At 35.0% G+C, this 20,172-nt stretch overlaps 2 protein-coding genes and 1 pseudogene across 7 annotated transcripts; 1 reads left to right on the top strand and 2 right to left on the bottom strand.

Moving 5' to 3' along the window:
* Positions 1-5,499: 5,499 nt before the first annotated feature.
* LOC133814009 (prefoldin subunit 6-like) lies at positions 5,500-9,828 on the top strand (annotated as a pseudogene).
* Positions 9,829-10,947: 1,119 nt separating this feature from the next.
* Positions 10,948-11,634, bottom strand: LOC133814008 (uncharacterized). Its single transcript, XM_062247032.1, has one exon. The coding sequence runs from the start codon at positions 11,632-11,634 to the stop codon at positions 10,948-10,950; it is 687 nt and encodes a 228-aa protein (XP_062103016.1).
* Positions 11,635-15,126: 3,492 nt separating this feature from the next.
* On the bottom strand, positions 15,127-18,952 carry LOC133817439 (protein NUCLEAR FUSION DEFECTIVE 6, mitochondrial-like). Of its 6 annotated transcripts, XM_062249956.1 has the most exons (5): positions 18,776-18,947; positions 17,713-17,871; positions 17,470-17,591; positions 15,728-15,767; positions 15,127-15,371 (listed from the first exon to the last, which is right to left on the bottom strand). In XM_062249956.1, the coding sequence occupies exons 2-4, from the start codon at positions 17,862-17,864 to the stop codon at positions 15,748-15,750; spliced, it is 294 nt and encodes a 97-aa protein (XP_062105940.1). In that variant the 5' UTR covers positions 17,865-17,871; positions 18,776-18,947; the 3' UTR covers positions 15,127-15,371; positions 15,728-15,747. The 6 variants fall into 6 exon arrangements, with proteins under 6 accessions (XP_062105940.1, XP_062105943.1, XP_062105942.1 ...); XM_062249959.1 differs by lacking the exon at positions 15,728-15,767 and having other exon boundaries at positions 18,776-18,946; XM_062249958.1 differs by lacking the exon at positions 15,127-15,371 and having other exon boundaries at positions 15,495-15,767; positions 17,713-17,969; positions 18,776-18,952.
* Positions 18,953-20,172: the final 1,220 nt, after the last annotated feature.

Genomic DNA, 20,172 nt, shown 5'->3' with positions numbered 1-20,172 from the left:
AAACAAAAAAAAAACATCTCAGTAAACACTCAAATCGGGTTCGTCGGAGCTCTCGCCGGAGTTGTTGTCTTCTTCGGCGCCGGCGAGGTTGTTCCTTTCGTTTCCGGCTACCCCAACATTCCAAACCACTTGGAAACTTCCCACACGTGTTTCAGCAGTCCAAAACGACCCTAAGAAACACAAAAATCACGCCACATCCGCCTTGGTCGAAGTCTTCTTCTCCAACGCCGGTGTACCGCCAACAATGGAGCTCAAAATTAGTTTTTCTTGCTCTAGACCATTTCAGCCTGTTTCTTCACGTCAAAACCTATTCTTGGAGTCCCCTAAGCTTGTGTATCACCAACCACGCACACCATACACTCTTGAACACACTTAAATCCAAAATTATCCAAGAATATGTATTTTCTTGGATAAAAATGGTGAATCACAATCCGAGGCTTTATAAATATATTTCTCACACTCAAAATGTTTATTTCCTCCCCTAGAATGATTCTACAATATTCATTACTGCCCAGATTTTTCCCAAGTGCAAGAACTCAAAAATTTCTTCTCTTTAAAAAAAACGATAATTACACTCTCTCTCTTCAATCCTTTGCTTCCCTCACTATTTCCATGATTTCTCCTTCAGATTATCATGGTAACACGTTTTAGAATAGGTTTAGAAAATAAGTTAGCGTTTGAAGTGGTAAGATCCTCTTTTCAAGGAATTCTTAATTTTTTTCTTTAAAAAAAATAAAATAAAATAACTAAGTTCCTCAACTGATATTATCAGTTAAATTTCAAAAATTTAACCAATTTTATGAATATTTAATCATGTTAAAACAGAAGAAATAAAGTCTCTAAAATGCCCCTTGAACCAATCCCAAACTTGAGGGTATAATGGTCTTTTCGCAAATTCAAATATTTAATATTATGGCAAACCAAAAAAATTACACATAATATGATAAAATAATTTCAAGCATATTATTATTACTATTATGCTCATAATAATAATAATAATAATAATAATAATAATAATTTTTAATTAAATAAATAACTTAACCCGAGCCATTATTTATTCACTTGACATTATTCTCATGTTGTGATTCCACAAAAACTCAAACATGAGAAACCATGAATTTTATTTCCATTGGAAGTCATACATATCTAATATTCCATCAAAGGAAAAGAAAAGAAAAAAAAAATGTCAAGGACGCACACAGTGGGAAAATTACGAAATTGCCCTTTCGGGAAAACGAATATTACATCACACAAATATGATTTGTCACACCTTGTAACATATTATTGAGAGTCACCTTGTGATTACAAATGTGATTTGTCATCGGATGATTCATTTTACAAATATTTTTAGATACAGTTACAGTAAAAAGCTATATCTAATGTACACTATTCATCCTTCAACCCAATATATTATTAATTTTTCTCTTCTTCCCCTTTTCTCAATTTTTTCCCTCGTTTTCTTCCAAGATTGGCGCTAGAAACTATTTTAGCACTTCTGATTTGGGTAAGTTCTAGTCCTCAACCTCTCTCTTTCAAAGGGTTGGTGCTCGTCTTTTCTTTGTGTTCAAGATTACCAAAGACCACGACGGAGCTCAGAAGTTGTCTGGTTCGTGCTCCTCATTCCCCTCCCCTCCTCGCAGTGCTTATATTCTCTCCTCATTACACCCACACCAGCCACTTTAGCATCTCAGACTCAGACATGCCCACTGTAACGCCCTAAACTCCAGGGACCGTTACGGTGTGCCTTGTAAACAGTGCTAAACTCGCTAATCGAGTCATTTGGCCAAAATCGTGTAACTAAGTATGATTAGCGGTTTAGGGTTTTAAATTTTTGGTTAAGATGTAACGTTTCATTAGAACGTTTAATATATATGTTGGGATCCCAAAATTATAATTTCAGAGTCTGCTACAAGAAAATATTTACAACAGGCCGTTCTATGCGACAAAATAGGATTTAACCCTAGTTCCTTCTCAACCTCGGCTGTGGTGGACGAGCAGCTGCATATGTACACCTCATCACCTAAGCTCTCAAACTCAAGGATGGCCCAACTTTCTTTTGCCTTTACCTGCACCACATAGCACCCGTGAGCCGAAGCTCAGCAAAAAAATACAATATAACATGATATAATATCAATGGTGATTGTATTAATTATTCAGGACCAACAGTCCAAGCAAATAAGTGACTACCACAAGAGTCACAAATATGGGGACAACACCCTCTAGCCATGTGATGATAGGATCACCAGGGCTTAACAGATATCAAAAGTCACTATTATGGGAACAACACCCTTTAGCCATGTGACGATAGGATTACCAGGGCTTAACAAATAAGTGAGCATCTCACCAGCTTTAACAGGATAGGTACATGGTGATTAGTCACCATCATAACCTTCTGTAGAGTCCAAGAACTTTACTTAGCTAATTGTTTAGTAGTATTATAGTATGTATAGTATTATCTTTGTTACTGTGGATTTTTGGTTCAGACCGGGAATTATTTGGACACTCATAGTAGTACTTATAGATTTTCTAAGTTTAACCTATAGTTTAAGAATATTAAGTATAACCTAAGGTTTGATTATATGACTGATAATTAAGGATTATATTTATTATAATATAAGGTTTAGATATCAACCAATAGGATTTTAAGCACATGTTATGAATGGGTAATTAAGGATTAAGTATTTTTGAGGATTAAATTAAATAAGGGTAAAGTTTGAATGTTATAGGGTCAGTCAGCAGCTTTGAATACGTTGAAGGCTTAGTCAAGGCTGTTTACTCCATTCAAACTTAGCTAAAAATGTGTAATTTCGTGTTTAAATATTCAGCGTATGCCGATATATCGCAGCTATAGGGGGCGATATATCGCAGCACGTAGATACAGAAAACACGAGACGATGCACAGTCGCCTCGGGCATACTGGCCCAGGCGATATATCGCCTACAGGGGGCGATATATCGCCTACAGGGGGCGATATATCGCCTCCTCCAGCATAAATTCAAACACTTTTGAATTCTTTTCCTTTCGGCCATTCAAACTCCTCCATAAGTCCAGCATCTTTTGAACGAGTCTTCAGCCTCTGCTGAACGATTATTCAAATGATTTTCACCTAAAAAGCCATTATTTTTATTCAAGTAAAATCAAGATACTTTCATTCCCAAACTCTATAAATAGGACCTAGTACCCAGCCATTATTCACCTTTTTCTCTAAGTTCAGAAGCTGCTAGTGTTAAGTGAGTGTGAGAGTGTAAACACCTGGTTTGGGAAAATCATAAGCTTAAACATCATAAGCTTATCAAACACTTTGGGAAGTGAGGTTCTATAGTATTTCGGTTGAGGAGTAGATTGGTCTTTCAAGTCTTTGAGGTAACCAAAACTCTAGTTCATTTCTGTATTATGTTATTTTCTTTCTCATAGTCTTCTACTCAATCTCTAACCTTAATCTTCATTTTGGTTAGGGAATCTAAGTTCTTGAGCACATAAGTTTCGGTAAGCATGTTTCTCAAATGGTTTAGTCTTTCCATCCCTTTCATTTCATCTCCTTTCTTCTTTAGACTCACTCTTTCTTATGGTTTTAGGAGTGTTCCAAAAAGTCACAACTCAGTCCACACATCCCGGTAACTTTGGTAAGGAAAATAGGCTAGAATCTATATGTTTATGTTTATGTTATCTTATGTATTATGTTGTGATATGTTATGAATATGTTATGAATGTGTATGTTTGTAGGCTTGGGCTTATGCCCTATTTGACTAACAAGACCCCAAAAAGATTGTGGGCATATGCCTATTTAGCTGGTAGGACCCCACTAACCTCATGGGCATAAGCTTGTTTAGTCTATGGGACCCCAAGTAATAATGGCCATTATAATAAGTGTATTATGTGTTATGATATGTCTTTATGTTTCTTATGAAATTATGTTTATGACTATGTGTTAGATTTTCCTTGCTGGGCATTAGGCTCATTCCTTTTTGTTTTATGTGCAGGAAAATAAGCTTTAGAGGCGGTAAGATTCGTGACGCTTAGAGGATGTGTATCGATGGTGAATGGAGTCAAGGGGCCGAGCGTTATTCGATTCGAGGATGTAGTCTCATTTTATTTTTTTATGGTTTTACGTGTATTTTCCGCATTATTTATGTAATGTCTTTTATTTTAAATCATGTTTTGTTTTTAAAGACAATGGGATCCCATATCCTTCTTAGTATTCATTTGTAAGTAACTCTTATTTTACAAATTACTCAATAAAATTATGGTATTTTCGTAAAAATGTAAGTTTATGTATAGTTTCGTTAATGGTCCAAATAGTCTAGAATAGTGGGTCCTTACACCTTCCTCCTGACTCTAGAGTCATAACTGTGGAACAGCGTTCCTTAGCCATGTGACAAACAGTCACCGGGGCCATATGCCCTGGCTCTGAATAACTAGTCTCAGACTAGCCAAGCGCTTATAAGTTCGTCGACTTTAGGGTTGGTCCAGCGTTAATACCCCATATGAGTCATTCTTGCTGATATCGATTAGATCTAATCTTCATTTGGCTTGGCGTTCATGACGCTAAGCCATTTCTAACTCTTAGGTCAGTGAAACACGACCAGTGTCCAACTCATTGTGAACTTGACTAATAAGTCACAGCTTCACAGATGGATCTAACACTGCTGCCGATTCTGACTAATAAGTCAGTGCCATACACAAGTAAGCCATGCCACCAAACATGTATCACATATCCAATATCCATAACAAGGTATTCAGCATGCTTACTTAACAGGTACTAGTACAATTAGGACTATGCACGAATACAGAGGCTCAAGCTCCAAACAATATCATACTCAGTATATAACGCATGTCCTAATCACATGTTTCTCGTGCATCATATGCATTATTTTCAACAATCCAACATGCACCAATAATAGCCATGCATGTCATGCTTAATAATCAACCAACATGCATTAAGAATAGCCATGCATGTCACATATACACAGGGTGCAGTTTTCTTACCTCAGATTCGAGCTAGAACCAATATAAGACCGACCCTTGAGAACGATCAACCTTTAAGCCTTTAGCGGTCACCTAGTCATAACCAAATATGGGATACCATCAATAAAATGATCAACATAGGTTACCAAACCAAAATCTAGCCTTCGGGACAACAATCCAAACCAATCCAAGTAGTAGGAACACTCCCGAGGCCTATAGCTAAGTTCCCGGGGTCAAAACGAGCAAACGAGGTGAAAATGGGGCAAGGGCTGCAGCCCTGGCACCTTGGGCCGCGGCCCCCAGAATTTTCTTAAGCAAGGGCCACGGCGCCCTCCATCAAGGACTGCGGCGCCCAGCAGGCACAAAGAACCCCACCTGCTTCTTCAAGGCAGGGTCGCGGCCCTCAACTCTGGGCCATTCCCAAACGTATTTTTAACACTCCAAAGCCTCCAAAATCATACCTAAACATTCCCCAATCATCAAAACAAAGTTCCCAATCTTCCCAAAGTTCCAAAACCCTCAAAACCCACGGTTCAAACCAACCAAAAACTCAACAATTTACAAAATCAATTCAAAGCTTAGAAACTCGGAAAACTCAAAACTTAAACTTTGATTACTTTCGATTGGGTTGTTTTCCATCAAATCCTTCGATTAAGAAGCTTCTAATCTTTCCTAGGATCGCTAAGCCTCGATCCTCGCTTAATTCCGACTCCTAGAACTCGAAATTCCTTTAAGAAAGCTTCGAACGGTAAAATAGGCTATCGGGAAGGGAGAGAGAGATTTTCTGACATACGTTCTTATCTGACAAGCTACTTCAAGCTTAAGTAACCTCAAATAAAACCTAAGACTCGGGGTCCCGAAAACACCCCGGGGACATTATAGTCAAAACTTCCAGAATTCCATCCTGATCTCAAATACTCCCAATTTATCACCAAATAAACATTTCTATTACCCCAAACTTGACCCCGTTATGACAAAACCGCTAACTCATAATCTATGATCGTCTCATGCCGAATATCTCGAGTATATCTCCATAATAATAAAATCTCATTCACAAATTACAATATGCACCCAATTTACAAATATGCCCTCAACATGCCAAATTACCAAAATGCCCTTATCATTATAAATACACCCATATGCATGCATTTATCATCATATAATAATATAATTCACATTAACACGCATATGAACATTTAATGCCATGATAAATCAATTATGGCCCTCTCGGCCTCCTAATCAAGGTCCTAACCCTTATTAGGAAATCCGGGGCATTACACCCACTCTCTCTCAATCAGGTAACAAAATAGCACACTCAAGTTCTTATTTTGGTACCGCAAGTCTTGCATATATAATATATATATACTGATTATTTGACTATGGAACTACTTGATTCTACCCTCTTCAAATTTCACATTTATACCTAATTATCTTAGAAATTTATTTTCATGCATTTCTACAAACACATGGAGATCATTACGTTGGAATATTGATCTGAAATGGTATTTCTTTTGTGCTTATCAGATATTTCAAAGAATCACCAAGTGAGCAAGAAGTACACCATTCAGCTTGGCAAGAATGAGCTTGTCCTCAAGGTCATTTACACTCTTTCCAATTCGTTTTCTATTTTAAAATTTATGTTTGGTTCCTGTGTAAAGAATTGTTTTTGAGGTGATATTTTATATTTAGAGCTCGCCCAATTCAGTTCTGTTGGTATATTTCATTGTTGGAAGTGCTTTATATTGATTTTCATAATCATATTCTTCAATACCTATTACTGAAGATAGAAATGAAGAAGATACCCAGTTTTGCTATCATTTTTTTCTTTTGCACTTATTTATATATTTATATGTGGTTTCTAATTGTTAATCTGATTTTATTTTATTTTTGGTTTAGGAGTTAGACCTTTTGAAAGAAGATGCAAATGTGTACAAGTTGATTGGTCCAGTTCTTGTGAAGCAAGATTTGGCAGAGGCCAATGCAAATGTGCACAAGAGAATTGAATACATCTTTGTTGAATTGTATGTTTTTGCCTCTCTTTTCTTGTTATATGGATCATTGTAAACTTTGGAGCTTTCTCTTACCATATGAAATTCATAGTCATGGAACTAAGATATGATATCTAAGTTGTCATGCATTCTTTTTTGAGTTGAAGTCTTTGCTAGGGTGAAATGTTTGAGATATTAGTAATGGGACTTTTCCATCATTTGTTTCATAACATACCATACCGTGTACAATTGCATTCAGTGCCATATTTTTTAATCTCTTCTAGTTGTCACTGCAAATTGTTGACTGTAAATTCACATATTTATGCAAAACAGGAAGTGGCTTGATAGAACTCTTCAAGATTTAGAAGAGAAGCAAAATAGCAAAAAAGAAGCAATTTGTGTTCACAGGGGGGCAATACATTCTGTAGGTAAAATTAATTATGCAATTTTAGAAGTAATGAAAACAAGAACAATTATTTTTAATAACTGAAAACAAAAACAATTATGCAATTTGCTATTAATAGTAACTGAAATTCTAGCAATTATTTTTAATTTATGACGTCCAAGTAGTGTGACTCTTCTTTGGTCAAAAAATTGTGTAACTTATATTTTAAAAGTTTTGAAGAACCTATATAATTCTAATTTATTATCCTTTGTAACTGAAATTGTCCGTTAAGTCAAGTTATTTTAAAGACTAAAAACAACCTATATTTTTAATTGTTTCTATCTCTCTTTAGTTTAATTATCATTATATTTATTCATAGTTAACTTTGTGTTTATGAAAGAAATATTCTAAAATGGGTTAGGTAATTTCTACAAGTTCTTGTTATGTTGGGGAGTTATGTGCCAATTCTGTCTTGACTAGTTTATGTGTCATCTTTGTCTTTGGCTAGTTTGCGTGCCAATTTTGTTTTGAGTTTGTTATGTACCAACTTTGATTTGGTTTTCTCATGTGCCAATTTTGATTTGGCTTTGTTATGTTATAAGTCCAATGTTTGTTTGTGGGTTAGTTATTTGTTTTTATCTCCTGATATCTTATAATAACCGAAGGGACTCCATTTGGGTTCCTTTAGTTTGTTGGTTTTTAAATTTATTTTTAAAACCTTTTTAATAGTAAGTTTATATTTATTTTTTTTAGGTGTTTTATAAGTCAACATTTTGGTAGCTCCAACATTTTGGAGGGTTTGTTTTAAACTTAAGCTGCTCGAATTGCTCCAAGCTTTTGGATATATTGGAGTGACTTTTTAGGATATAATTCTTCCATTTTTTTTTTCATTCTAAGGTAATTCTATTACCATTTCGGAAGAAAAAAAACAAGAACAAAATCCTTTTTTTATACATTGCAACATAGTTTTTACTTATTGTAATATTTATCTTTATACAAAAATATAATGGTGCAAAGCTATTGTATTTTATTATAGTATATTCTCAATTATATCTAGTCTAGGATATATCCATAAGAATTTTCTGGATTGATTAACAATTTTGAAATCTGTAAATATATAAATATTTCAATGCCAAATTAAAATTTTAAATTTTACATATTATGAGATAAATATAGTAATTTATAGAAGGTTTAGTATTACATTGCTCAAGTATGGGGCTTTTGGAATTGATTTATAAACTATTTAGCATCTTGAAGTTGTTGAGAAAATGTAGAGAATAAATGAGATTGATCATAATCTTCTTATAACAAAGTTGGTTTAACTTTATCATAGATCCTCCTCTCTCTCTCTTTTTGAAATTATTGAGAATTAGTTGGCATTTAAAGCATTGCAACATACATATTATATATGGAAGAAATTTATGATTATATCTTGTCAGATTTTGAAGGATGGACTCACAACTGCATGGGGTTCATTCATTCACTACACTGTTACAAGAGGGGGAAGAAAGCTACAATGACTATCTCCCATCTTTGAATGACTTAGAGTCGCAATATACTCCATCCAATCCAGAAGATGGGAGTAGTAGAAAAACTAAATCTAGAAAAGGAAATTTTAGCACTGAAGAGGACAACTTGCTAGTTTTAGCTTGGCTGAATACTAGTATGGACCCAATCAATGGGGTTGATCAATCAAAATATTCATTTTGGTCTAGAGTTCATGAATATTATGAGAAAAACAAAAAATCTATATCTTCTGAACGTAGTTCATGCTCTATTAGAAATATATGGTCTACTATCAAATTTGCTACAAATAAGTTTTGTGGGGCCTTAGCTCAAATTGAAAGAAGGTCTCCAAGTGGGGCTAATGAGCAAGATAAGGTGCACGAATAATATAATTTATATTGTTTATAACACTTTGAATTATATATTTCTCATATCTTTTACTTGATTTTTCAGATTGAGAAAGCCAAAGAGTTCTACCGAAGTATCCATCCCACTTCATTCAACTTTCTTCATTGTTGGACTATTCTACGACACCATCCAAAATGGAAAGAATCTGTGGCTGAGGGTAGTAGTATGAAAGCTAAAAGAAGATCAATAATTCGAGATGGTCATGCACCAGAGTTCACAGATGAAGATACTGCATCACCATCTTTAGATGTGAATTTAGAGAGACCAATTGGAAAGAAAGCTGCAAAGAAGCGAAAGAGGTAAAAGGATAACTCTTCCAATCTTATTGATTTGGTGATTGAAATAAAAGGGGAGAGAAACAAATCAAATGTTGAGAAGGGAGAAATTAGGAAAGAGTATGCCCGCATTGCAAAAGAAAGGCTTGAATTTGATAAACAGAAAGAAGAGAATGAAATCATGAGGAGGGAGTTAGAAATTATGAGAGTAGATGTATCAACTTTATCTCCAACGCAACAAGATTATTTCAGTAACCTCCAATTGGAAATACTTGAGAAGCAAAAGTCTAGAAAGCCATGATTTAGATGGTGTTTGGGCTGGTATTTTTGGTATTCTTGAAAGGTAACAATGCAACCACTTTTGGGAATTCTCTTTTACTGGTTTTTATCATAGTTTTTTTGCATATAAATTTGCATAAACTAGCAGCCCAATAGCTTCTTTTTTTGGATAGAAAATTACCCATAGCTTTTCTATGTAGAAATTTGCATTGTACAAAACAAAAGCTCAATGATGGTTACTTTTGATAACTTTTTTGTATAGAACACTTGAATGATGAAAATGTTTATTCCTGAAAGAAACTTTTTTGCATAAAATGCTTATTGCAATAGTTTATATTGGCTGTAAAAGCTTCCTAATGTAAAAGGCAATATTGTGACTTGATGATTAATATCTTGAATTTAAGGTTACATATTTTATATCCCTGGGAAATACACTAAAACAAGACAAAAATAATATTAGGCTTAACATAGTGAAAAGAAAGAAACCAAAGTTACATCTTCCTCAAAATAAGAACACAAATATTAGCCTAAACATAGTAATATATAAAATACAAGTACTTAAGATTTACTATATATTTCCCATAAATGTTCAACGACTAGAGTTGAAAATGAATTCCTCGATCTCGAATGTGATGATGGCGTTGAATGAAGTTTACAAATTCATTTGTATGCTCATGGGACATGGGCTCTTTGGTTATTTCATCGCTTTGTTCATAAACAAAGTCTTCTATTCGAAGATAAGTATGTCACTCGTCTTCTACGATCATATTATGCAAAATAATGCTTGCCATCATAATCTCCTTAAGTGTTTGTCGATCATAAAATCGTGCTCTCCACGTACAATAGCAAATCGAGCTTGAAGCACTCTAAAAGCTCGTTCTACATATTTTCTTGCTGATTCTTGAGTTGCTGCAAAATGTTTATTTTTACGGCCATGTGGAGGATGAATTGTTTTGACAAACGTTGACCATGAAGGATATATACCATCGGCAAGATAGTAGCCCATCGAATATTCATTTCCATTTATTGAGTAGTTAACCTTTGGAGCATGTCCTTCAACGAGCTCTCTAAAAACAGAAGAGTGTTCTAGGACATTAATATCATTATGGAAGCCTGACAATCCAAAAAATACATGCCATATCTAGAGGTCATATGATGCTACAGCTTCTAAAATTATAGTTGTTTCGTGAATATGACCACAATACATTCCTTTCCAAGCACTTGGACAATTTTTCCATTTCCAATGCATGCAATCAATACTTCCTAACATCCCAGGAAACCCACGACTATCTCCAATTGCGCACAATCTAGCTATATCGTTCTCATTTGGGGATCTTAAGTATTCATGGGAGAATATGCCAATGATAGCCTTAACGAATTTTTTCAAACACTCGGTTGCTATATTTTCTGCAATCCGCAAGTATTCATCTACAAAATCTCCAAAGACTCCATAAGCTAATATTCTCATTGCAACAGTTATTTTTTGAAGCGAGGAATGACACAGTCTTTTAGCAGCATCTCTTCTTTGGACGAAATATGGTTCATATGCTTCGACTTCGGCTTGAATACGCAAGAAAAGATGACGTTGCATTCGGAACCTCCTGCGGAATAAATTCGGTGGATACGTCGGGGACTCAGAAAAATAATCTTGAAAGAGGCGTTGATGGCCTTCAAGCGAATTTCTTCGAATGAATGCACGAAGGGGAATAGACCTACGATGCGATGTTGAGCCTCTTTCATTACCCAATCGTTCTTCTTCAATAGCAAGAGCTAAAATTATCTCCTCCTCAAATGACGAAGAGTCAAATATCTCAAAGTCAGGATCCATAGGAACTATATAGAAAGAAGAAAAATAAAAAGTGTGTAAAGAAAGAAATGAAAGTGTTTGTAAAATTTTGTAAAAGAATGATATTATTTATAGTTGAAGTTTTGAGAAAATCAAAAGAATATTCTTAGTATATACTAAAGAATATGCTAAGAATATTCTCTCACAATTATCAAAGAAGAATATACATGGAATATACCAAAAAATATCTTCAAAATATTATATATATATATATTATTTTTGAAGCTTATAATATAATGTAAGGAGCGTCAAACACCATCTATTTCCCCATTGGTATGATATTGTTCGCTTTGGGCCTAAGCCCTCACGGATTTGTTTTTGGGCACCTTCCCAAAAGGCCTCATTCCAATGGAGATGGTGTCCAACTTTATATACCCAAGATCCTTCCCATTTTTAGCCAATGTGGGACTTTGGTTGTACACCCAACAATCCTCCCCTCAAACAAAGGACCACCTTGCCTCCCCTCAGACGATTACAGATCTAAACCTGAATCCCTCGATTCCAACACTCAAGATCCCCTTGAGTAAGCTAGATGAATCCCTTCACCAGCTAGATTCGAAATCCCTTCGAATACCTGAATCGCTCGATTCCAACACTCAAGATCCCCTTGAGTAAGCTAGATGAATCCCTTTACCAGCTAGATTCGAAATCCCTTCGAATCAGATCTGAACATCTGATGGCTCTAGCAGCAAGCTTCACCTCCTTTGTTTGGCAATCCGAGGATACATTCACATGGCTAATTTAGGGATCCGGCTCTGATACCACTTGTAAGGACCGTCAGACATCATCTATTTCCCCATTGGTATGATATTGTCCGCTTTGGGCCTAAGCCCTCACGGATTTGTTTTTGGGCACCTTCCCAAAAGGTCTCATTCCAATGGAGATGGTGTCCAACTTTATATACCCAAGATCCTTCCCATTTTTAGCCAATGTGGGACTTTGGTTGTACACCCAACATATAAAAATAAATATACATATATCAAACTATAAAATGATAAATAATGTTTGTTTATTTTAAAAAAATTATATGTAAAGTCTTTATATCATTACTTTAGTTTAAAAAAACAAATGAGATATTATTCAAAATAAAATAAGGGTATTTTTAAAAATTATACTTGATTCTAGTATTTAATAAATGTATTTTTTAATTCTGTTTAAAAAATATTTCATGAGTAAAATTGTTTATAAATTATAATCTATGAAAAAATTTGGTAATTTTTTAAAATATCATTTGTTATTTATTATTTTGATAAAATATATTATTGTATTCATTTTATGAAAATATGAAAACTTGACAGATTCATATGCACAACCAAACACAGAAAGTGATATTCACATGAATCATAGATAAGATTCTAGTGCACAACCAAACGCAGTGATGTAAATTTTCATATTATCATATTATCCTCTTGAGCTCTTTCAGTAATATGAAAATTGTGAATTTCGTATACAAAACAGCCCCTAAGTCTATATTCGAATAAAACAAAACAAACTCTAAAATAAATAACTCAATCTTCACTTTCTTTTTCTTAATAACATCATACCTTATGAGGGCAAAAAATTTAATAGAAAAAGCTAAAAAAAATATAAATGCGATTACATTTTTTTTATTATTCCTTTAAAGAAAATATTACAACATATAGAATAACTAAGCTCTCCGGCCACCGCCCACCTACACGCGTCGCTCAGGCATGTTCCCCGGCCCCCGAAACCCCCAGCCCCGCGAGCCCCAAGTCGTACGCACCGCCTAGCCCTCTCGATGGAGCCTCCAAAGTTCGGTGACTATGTGGGTTTCCGAAACTTTTTGGGCATTTTCCGACCACCTCGAGCCAAATGACCACCACCACTGTATTCCTTGTGCTTTGGGCTTCAAAACCCACTCAAGGATCAGGTTGAATGGTCGTCAAAATTTGAAGTCAATGTTTGTCGGAATCCATAGAGATCCGAGAATGCATTGCTCTATCTGGCCACTCTAGGCCATTCCAAGGGAAATCGTCAACACCACGAGACTCCCCGAGACCTAGGCTTCGAAACCCAGTAGCTAGTTTACCCCAACCACCATCTTTGAGTGGTGGCGTCGCCGCCGCCGTCGCCAAAGTCCAAACACGAGTCTTGGCCATAAATATAAATTCATTTTAAAAAATTAAAAATATAATTTTTAAGGGCACGCATTGCGAGCGCGTCCTGAAAAACTCAACTTTTTAAGGCTCTCAAATAGATGGGTCGCGAGGGTCGTGCCCTAAAAGCTCTTTTAGAGCTCGCAATAGGAGCCCTAAAAAGCCTTTTTTGTAATAGTGTATCTAGACCCATACAATTTAGTTTAATAATAAAAATAGATTATCGCTACTCAATCGTAAGGAACCACTTCATGTGGTGTTGAGCATCTTAAGTAGCCACCTTTTTTTTTTTTTTTTTTTTTTTTTCAGCAACTCTTTTGATAAGCAACTAGTGAATGAAAACATTTATACATTATGTTTTTAAATGTAGTTTTGAATAAGGGCGAGCATGCTCTGTGGGTAAGGGATGAAAACATGAAAAAATTCACCAACCAAAAAGACTTATTAAGTGAAAAACCATGCACCACACCGTGTTAATCATAGTTAAACTATTATTATATTTTATAAAAAGTTTTTACATTTTCAATATAACAAAATCCGACTCAAATAAATACAAAATTTTAGACCTTTGGTAACTCCATAAAAGTATTAAAACCAAAGATAGAAAGATAAAAGAAAATAGAAAAAAGCAATTATTGCAATAGATTTTGCAAAAAGAAATGTAATATAAGATCCAACAACAAAAAGATTATAAATATATACAAAATTTGGACCATTTTTCGGTGCAGAGTTTTTCAACTACAATTATACAGTTTACTAATCTTGTCACAAACTTGAAACTTATATATTATTCTATACAGTAATATTATACTGAAATTACAAAATTTAATTTATTGACATGTAAGTTTTTTAAGGGAAAAAAAAAAGTCAAATAAAAAACTACATAAATTTAAATTATTTTATATTTTCATTTGTCGATGAAGAATCAATTTTTTTCCCTATTTAATTTTATCAAACAGCCATTTTCTTTATACATTTTCTTTTTTTCCTAACCAAACAAAATAAAATATCTTTTTTCCTTTTCTCCACTCTTTTATTTCCCCTCATCTTTTCTTTTAACTTTTTCTTTCCATACCAAAATCCATACTCCAAACAGTCCGTTTTTAGACTATATTTGGCCATATAGCATCAGCTGAGCTATTTAGGCTTCTAGCATCGTAAGGGCACTTGATAGAATTAAAACAATGCATCAAATCTCAGGCAAGGAGCACTGGTCTTCTTCGTAACATCATTGACCACAGGACACATCAAAATTTGTTTTACCAAACTCTTATTTATTTTTAACTACCAAATTTGCTTTACAATTTTAATAGCCAGACAGAGATAACATATGTTAACATATACTCTTAATACGATCTGCAAAAATGGTTGGAGCAGTGTCATGTCTTTCCCATAAGCTTTGTAATTAGTTCAAATAACAGGGTCACCAATTCAACCCTTAGACAAAAGCAAAATGTGACAAGGATTGAGTCTTGCCCTTTAAGAGCGAGTCAAACCATGTGGACTAATTTAAAAATAAGTTTAAGACAAAAAAAGAAGGCACTTTTTATAACAGTGAGGTGGCCAAGACATTGAAGGAACTGTCCTGCATTCATCAGGAATCTGCGAATAGTAGACAAAAGGTATAAATACATAACAGAAGAGGTTGACTGGAATCTTAATGAACTAGCAGAGAATAAGTGGTCAAGATTATGACTAGCAAGTATGTTAGAACAGAAGAAGCTATTGAAAATCATTTAAAACCAGTACTGAATTTATTAGAACTTTTCAAGAGACAACTGGCAATTGCAAAGTAATGAAGGTTGCTGATATCAATTAAATTAAGTAATAACTCAATTTTGGTATTCTGCAATACATATATAAAGAAAGGTGGTCTTAGGGTCTCTTCTGCAGCTCATACTCCTAGGCTATCACCAGTCACAGCTTGAGACTGAAGAATTTAGTACATAAAAACTTGCCTGAACCCTCGGAACATTCATCACACATCATCATTGCAAGCTGATTAAATAAAACCGATCAGTGACAACCTCAACGAACAGGTTGATCCTAACATTTTTAGTTAGTTTAAAACAAATATCGTAATCGGAATTTGGAACACCAATACTATTATTTAAGAGCAAAGACTAAAAAACCAACAGCCAATGCCATATGTAATCAATTAAGAAAAGAAGTTATAAATTTAAAGCCAACGCAAACTAATTCCATAATAGCAAGCATACTATGGAAAATTTCAGTACATGTCAATGGATCCTCTCAGGACATAACATTTTCAAAAATCTACTGTTTCAGATGATGTATGAATGATTACTCTCAAAAATAAACCTATGTTGCCTCATCCATTAATAGGATATCACTCTACAATTTAAAAGCTTGAGAATGTTAAGAAACCATGCCACTCCATCTTCGCTTCTTGACCTTCATCTAGTCTTGTCTTGGCCTACAACATAAGAAGAGGAGTGGTCCTTTACACTAACAATACAGGATTAAATTACTCATCAAAAATAGAAAGGAACACAGCACCAAAAAGCCACCAGGCTTGACTACGCAATCTAGAAATGGAAAAATGGGCAAGGAATGGAAGAAGTAAAGATCATAAGATAATTATATAAAATATTTAATGAAGATAATTTCTCCATGTTGAGCATCGTAGATGTACATGATTCATGTGAACCATTCCTACTGTTTGATTTAATTGTTTTCTTTTCCAGTAATTCTAACCCACTATTACAATCACTAACTTACCAGAAAAGGAGAAGGAAGAAAATGGCATCAAGGGGTCCTACAAATGTTGCCTAGATACCTAATTCAAGGGGAAAAACACTTGGTTAAGAACCTTAGACGCAAAAACAAGGAACAAGATTCTGCACAAGAAAATATGCAAATTTTAGGAACCTTAGATATCTAAGAAGAGGAAAACTAGAACAAAAGATGATCCTGCCATCGAAAAATCTATGGAATCAATTAAGAATAAATTTACACATGACTCGGTTTGGCTAAACACCCTCAAACACATCGCCCGCATTTAAAAATCGCACTTTGTACGTACTTTATTTGCATTGATGCACTAAGATCTAAGAATAGACGCATTGAGCATCAAACAAAAGAAACTTTTGCTGGACAAAACCAGCCCAATAAGTATAAATGATAGAGAAGATCAATCAATTACTAGATTCCCACAACAACAAATTCTGCAGATAGTTATAATATTCTCATTTGATTTGCAAGGAGGGTCCCTAAATAAATTCACTTCGTGCCCTTTGAGAAGGATCCCTTACCACTTCCTCGTATTATAATTACTACACAAACTGAAATTCCATGATGAATTCTGAAATTCAGTATAAATAACTTTTAACTCGCTCATTTAATACTTTCCCCACATTAAATTCAATTACCATCTGAACGATGGTCTTCACTTTCTAAGTTTCTAAATATGTATTATATTTACCCTTAAGTTCAACCTATATATAAGCATCTGAAGATTCAGAAAAATACCACCAAACAACGTATAACGGTGAAAAATCACAATCAAATAGAGTTAAAGATATGCAATCATTCAGCAAAACATAAAATACCATCCTAAAAGAAACCATCTAACACATTAAGCCTTTCCGAAAGAAAAATAAAACATATTCAGCCACCAATATAAAAATTATGATAAAATGTTAATACCGAATTTGTGAAGAGTTTAAAGTTCAAACACCTTCTGGAAGCCAACCACAACTGCGAGGAGTGACGGAGAGCATCGATGTCATCAAAGCTGAAGCGGTGGCAGTGTGGTACGGCAACATGGACTCTACACAGAAGCTCAACTCAACAGGACACCTTCAACAGAAAATTACATATCATGTTTGGTTGCTGACAAAGTGTGAGAAATTAGAATGACATGTAAATTTTACAATTTTGGAAAATTTTGATACAATTATAATATTAGGTGAGCATATACCTGAGAGAGCGTTGAGAAAGAGGTGCCTTGGCTCCAATACGAAATGGAGAAGAGCGAGCCGCTTTGGCTTCAGAAGCGATAAACGATGCAGCACTTCCACCACGGGAGGAGATTGACCGGAAAATGGATCTGGCAGCGGTTGACGCGGCCATTGATGATCTAAATTTGCAGAATATTGTTCAGAATCACAGGACTCAAAGTTTGGGGTTTTTTGAGGTTCAGAATCACAGGAAAGGAGCCTCACTCAAATTCCTAAACTAATCCATTCAGCTTGTAAGATACCATTTTATTAAACATATAAATGCATAATTATATAATGCAGAAATTGGTTCTTTCATAGTAGTTATTGCCTGGCTGCTTCTAGTTATACCAATTATAAGATTAATTATATTGTCGTTTTATATTAATAAGAAATACAAAAAAAGAATGGAATCTTTAAATTTGACATGCAACATAAGACAGGTCAGAACACAGACTGTTTAAGATGAAACATTCGATATTCTGAAGAGCATGGAGACTATTAGACTAATACTGTATTTGTCTACTGTTCATAAATATATTTGAAAAAAGCACGGTGACTAATACTCCAAAAACACTGACAAAATCTCAAAAGGAATTCTCTCTTTGTCAATTCATCAAACACCTTAGCTGCATTATTTTACAAGTTGATTACATCTTATTTATTATCTATTATGGTTTTGGGAAAACAAATTGAATGTACTAAAATCAACACATTAAGGCGTGTCATTTCACAATGTATAACTATATAAATATATGTATGAATGTATACATATAGAGCCAATAGGCCAAAAGAATTCAAAGTTTGAAAATTTTGAATGCACTACTGCCATGTCCAGACGCAAAGCAAGAAACCCAAATAATTTTTTTCATGAATGATGGTAACAGAACAAAAAAGCTAAGCAAAGCAATAAACTAAGCGTGGTGCTGGTCAGCACTAAACTGGTATAAATTTTGAATAATATCAAACAATAAGAGTTGGGGTTTGTGCCCTTATCGTCAAAAACAGTGGGGCACCACCAGCCAAGTGAGATCAAATTCATACCGTGATCCGCTGAGTGAGAGCAGTCACACCGTCCAATTGAGATCGAATAGCCCGCCGCCGAAAAATGCAACTCCGAGGAAAGAGGAGAGAGATACGGAGATGGTCTTAAAGGTGATAACTGAGAAGGACTGCAGCTCTATTCAGTATTCACGAAAGAAAGTTCGCTTTTAGGGCTTCTATTTTTTTTAACATGTAATTTATTTTTTTATTTTTTTTCAGCAATGAAACTTGTAATTTATTATTACTAGTAATTTATTATTACTAGTAGGGCGTAGCGCGTGCAAGGCACGTGCTGGTTATGAATTATAAATTATATTTTTATGATAAATAGTATTGGAAAAAAATAATTATGCAGCTTAGATCTGCTTGCCCCTTCTATTCCTCTCCTGAGCTTGAGCTTGAGCTTTCGTCGGATTTCGTCGGATTCGAACTGTGTCTAGTATCCTTCCTAACATGAGGAGAGAGAAAGAGTAATATCACACAAAGTTGAAGAGAACCTTATGCTAATTTTTGCCACTTTTTTGCCACGTTTTTGTCACTTTTAACCTTATACTAATTTATATTTACTTTATCTTGTTTTCATAAAAAAGTATAATTTCTATATTAGATTTAGGTATTTAAGTATGTTGACGCGGTTCTTCGCCAACAGGTAATTATAAGAAGAGGAGAAAGGGATTAATGCTGAAAGTAGAACCGTCACAGATATGAAATCTTAGAGAATGAACTAGGTGACTCAAGGCACGTTTTAAGTGGTTCAAAGGTTAAAATCATTCTACTCCACTAGTCAATATTATTGATCTATTCTGGGTATTTGGTTACAAAGTATATATCTCTCCAGAGACTATTTTTTCCAACCCCTATCAACTCCCAGGGTCCCCATATTTATAGGAGAAGGCGCCTGGAAGTTGGTAGGGAGGTCATCTCGTGACCTTACCATTTGTCATATCAACTCTGTAACATTTATGATTAATTCTTAAACCTGACACATAAGTGTGGCCTAATCAGTATGTAAGGAGATAATAGGCCGCACAGCCCAACCCAGCCGTGGGTGTTTGAATGCGCACGTTCCTGCTGCGTGTCCGGGAAGTCAGGGAGATATCGGACACGTGATGTCAGATATAGGCACGTTTATCTTGCGTGTGTTGACTTTACAAAGGGTCAGAGATCCACGAGCTGCTTCCCTGACCCAACCTTCGGCCTCAAAGATTCCTTCCCCCAGTCTTGGGCAGCCTTGGCGAGTTCTTAAGGATACCTCGAGCTAAGTGGGTACGACCTGGAAAACAAGATCTCCGACTTGGGGAAGTTTACGGACTAACCTTGATTAGTCCGAGGCTCGACCTGCTAATCAGCCCGTGGGAAAACCAGGGCGTACATCTGCCCCCCAAGCTCCTGCTCGT

Source organism: Humulus lupulus, chromosome 2, assembly GCF_963169125.1.
Source record: "Humulus lupulus chromosome 2, drHumLupu1.1, whole genome shotgun sequence".
Lineage (NCBI taxonomy): Eukaryota > Viridiplantae > Streptophyta > Magnoliopsida > Rosales > Cannabaceae > Humulus > Humulus lupulus.
Note: the sequence above shows the minus strand (reverse complement) of the source record. Positions and strands in the feature narration are given on the sequence as shown.

Coding starts and splice junctions, on each gene's coding strand:
- LOC133814008 (XM_062247032.1), bottom strand. CDS start 11,634: ATGGATCCTGACTTTGAGATATTTGACTCTTCGTCATTTGAGGAGGAG.
- LOC133817439 (XM_062249958.1), bottom strand. CDS start 17,864: ATGGCCGCGTCAACCGCTGCCAGATCCATTTTCCGGTCAATCTCCTCC. Junction 17,592..17,712: donor CTTTCTCAACGCTCTCTCAG/GTATATGCTCAC, acceptor TTTCTGTTGAAG/GTGTCCTGTTGAGTTGAGCT. Junction 15,768..17,469: donor TTGTGGTTGGCTTCCAGAAG/GTGTTTGAACTT, acceptor TTATTTAATCAG/CTTGCAATGATGATGTGTGA.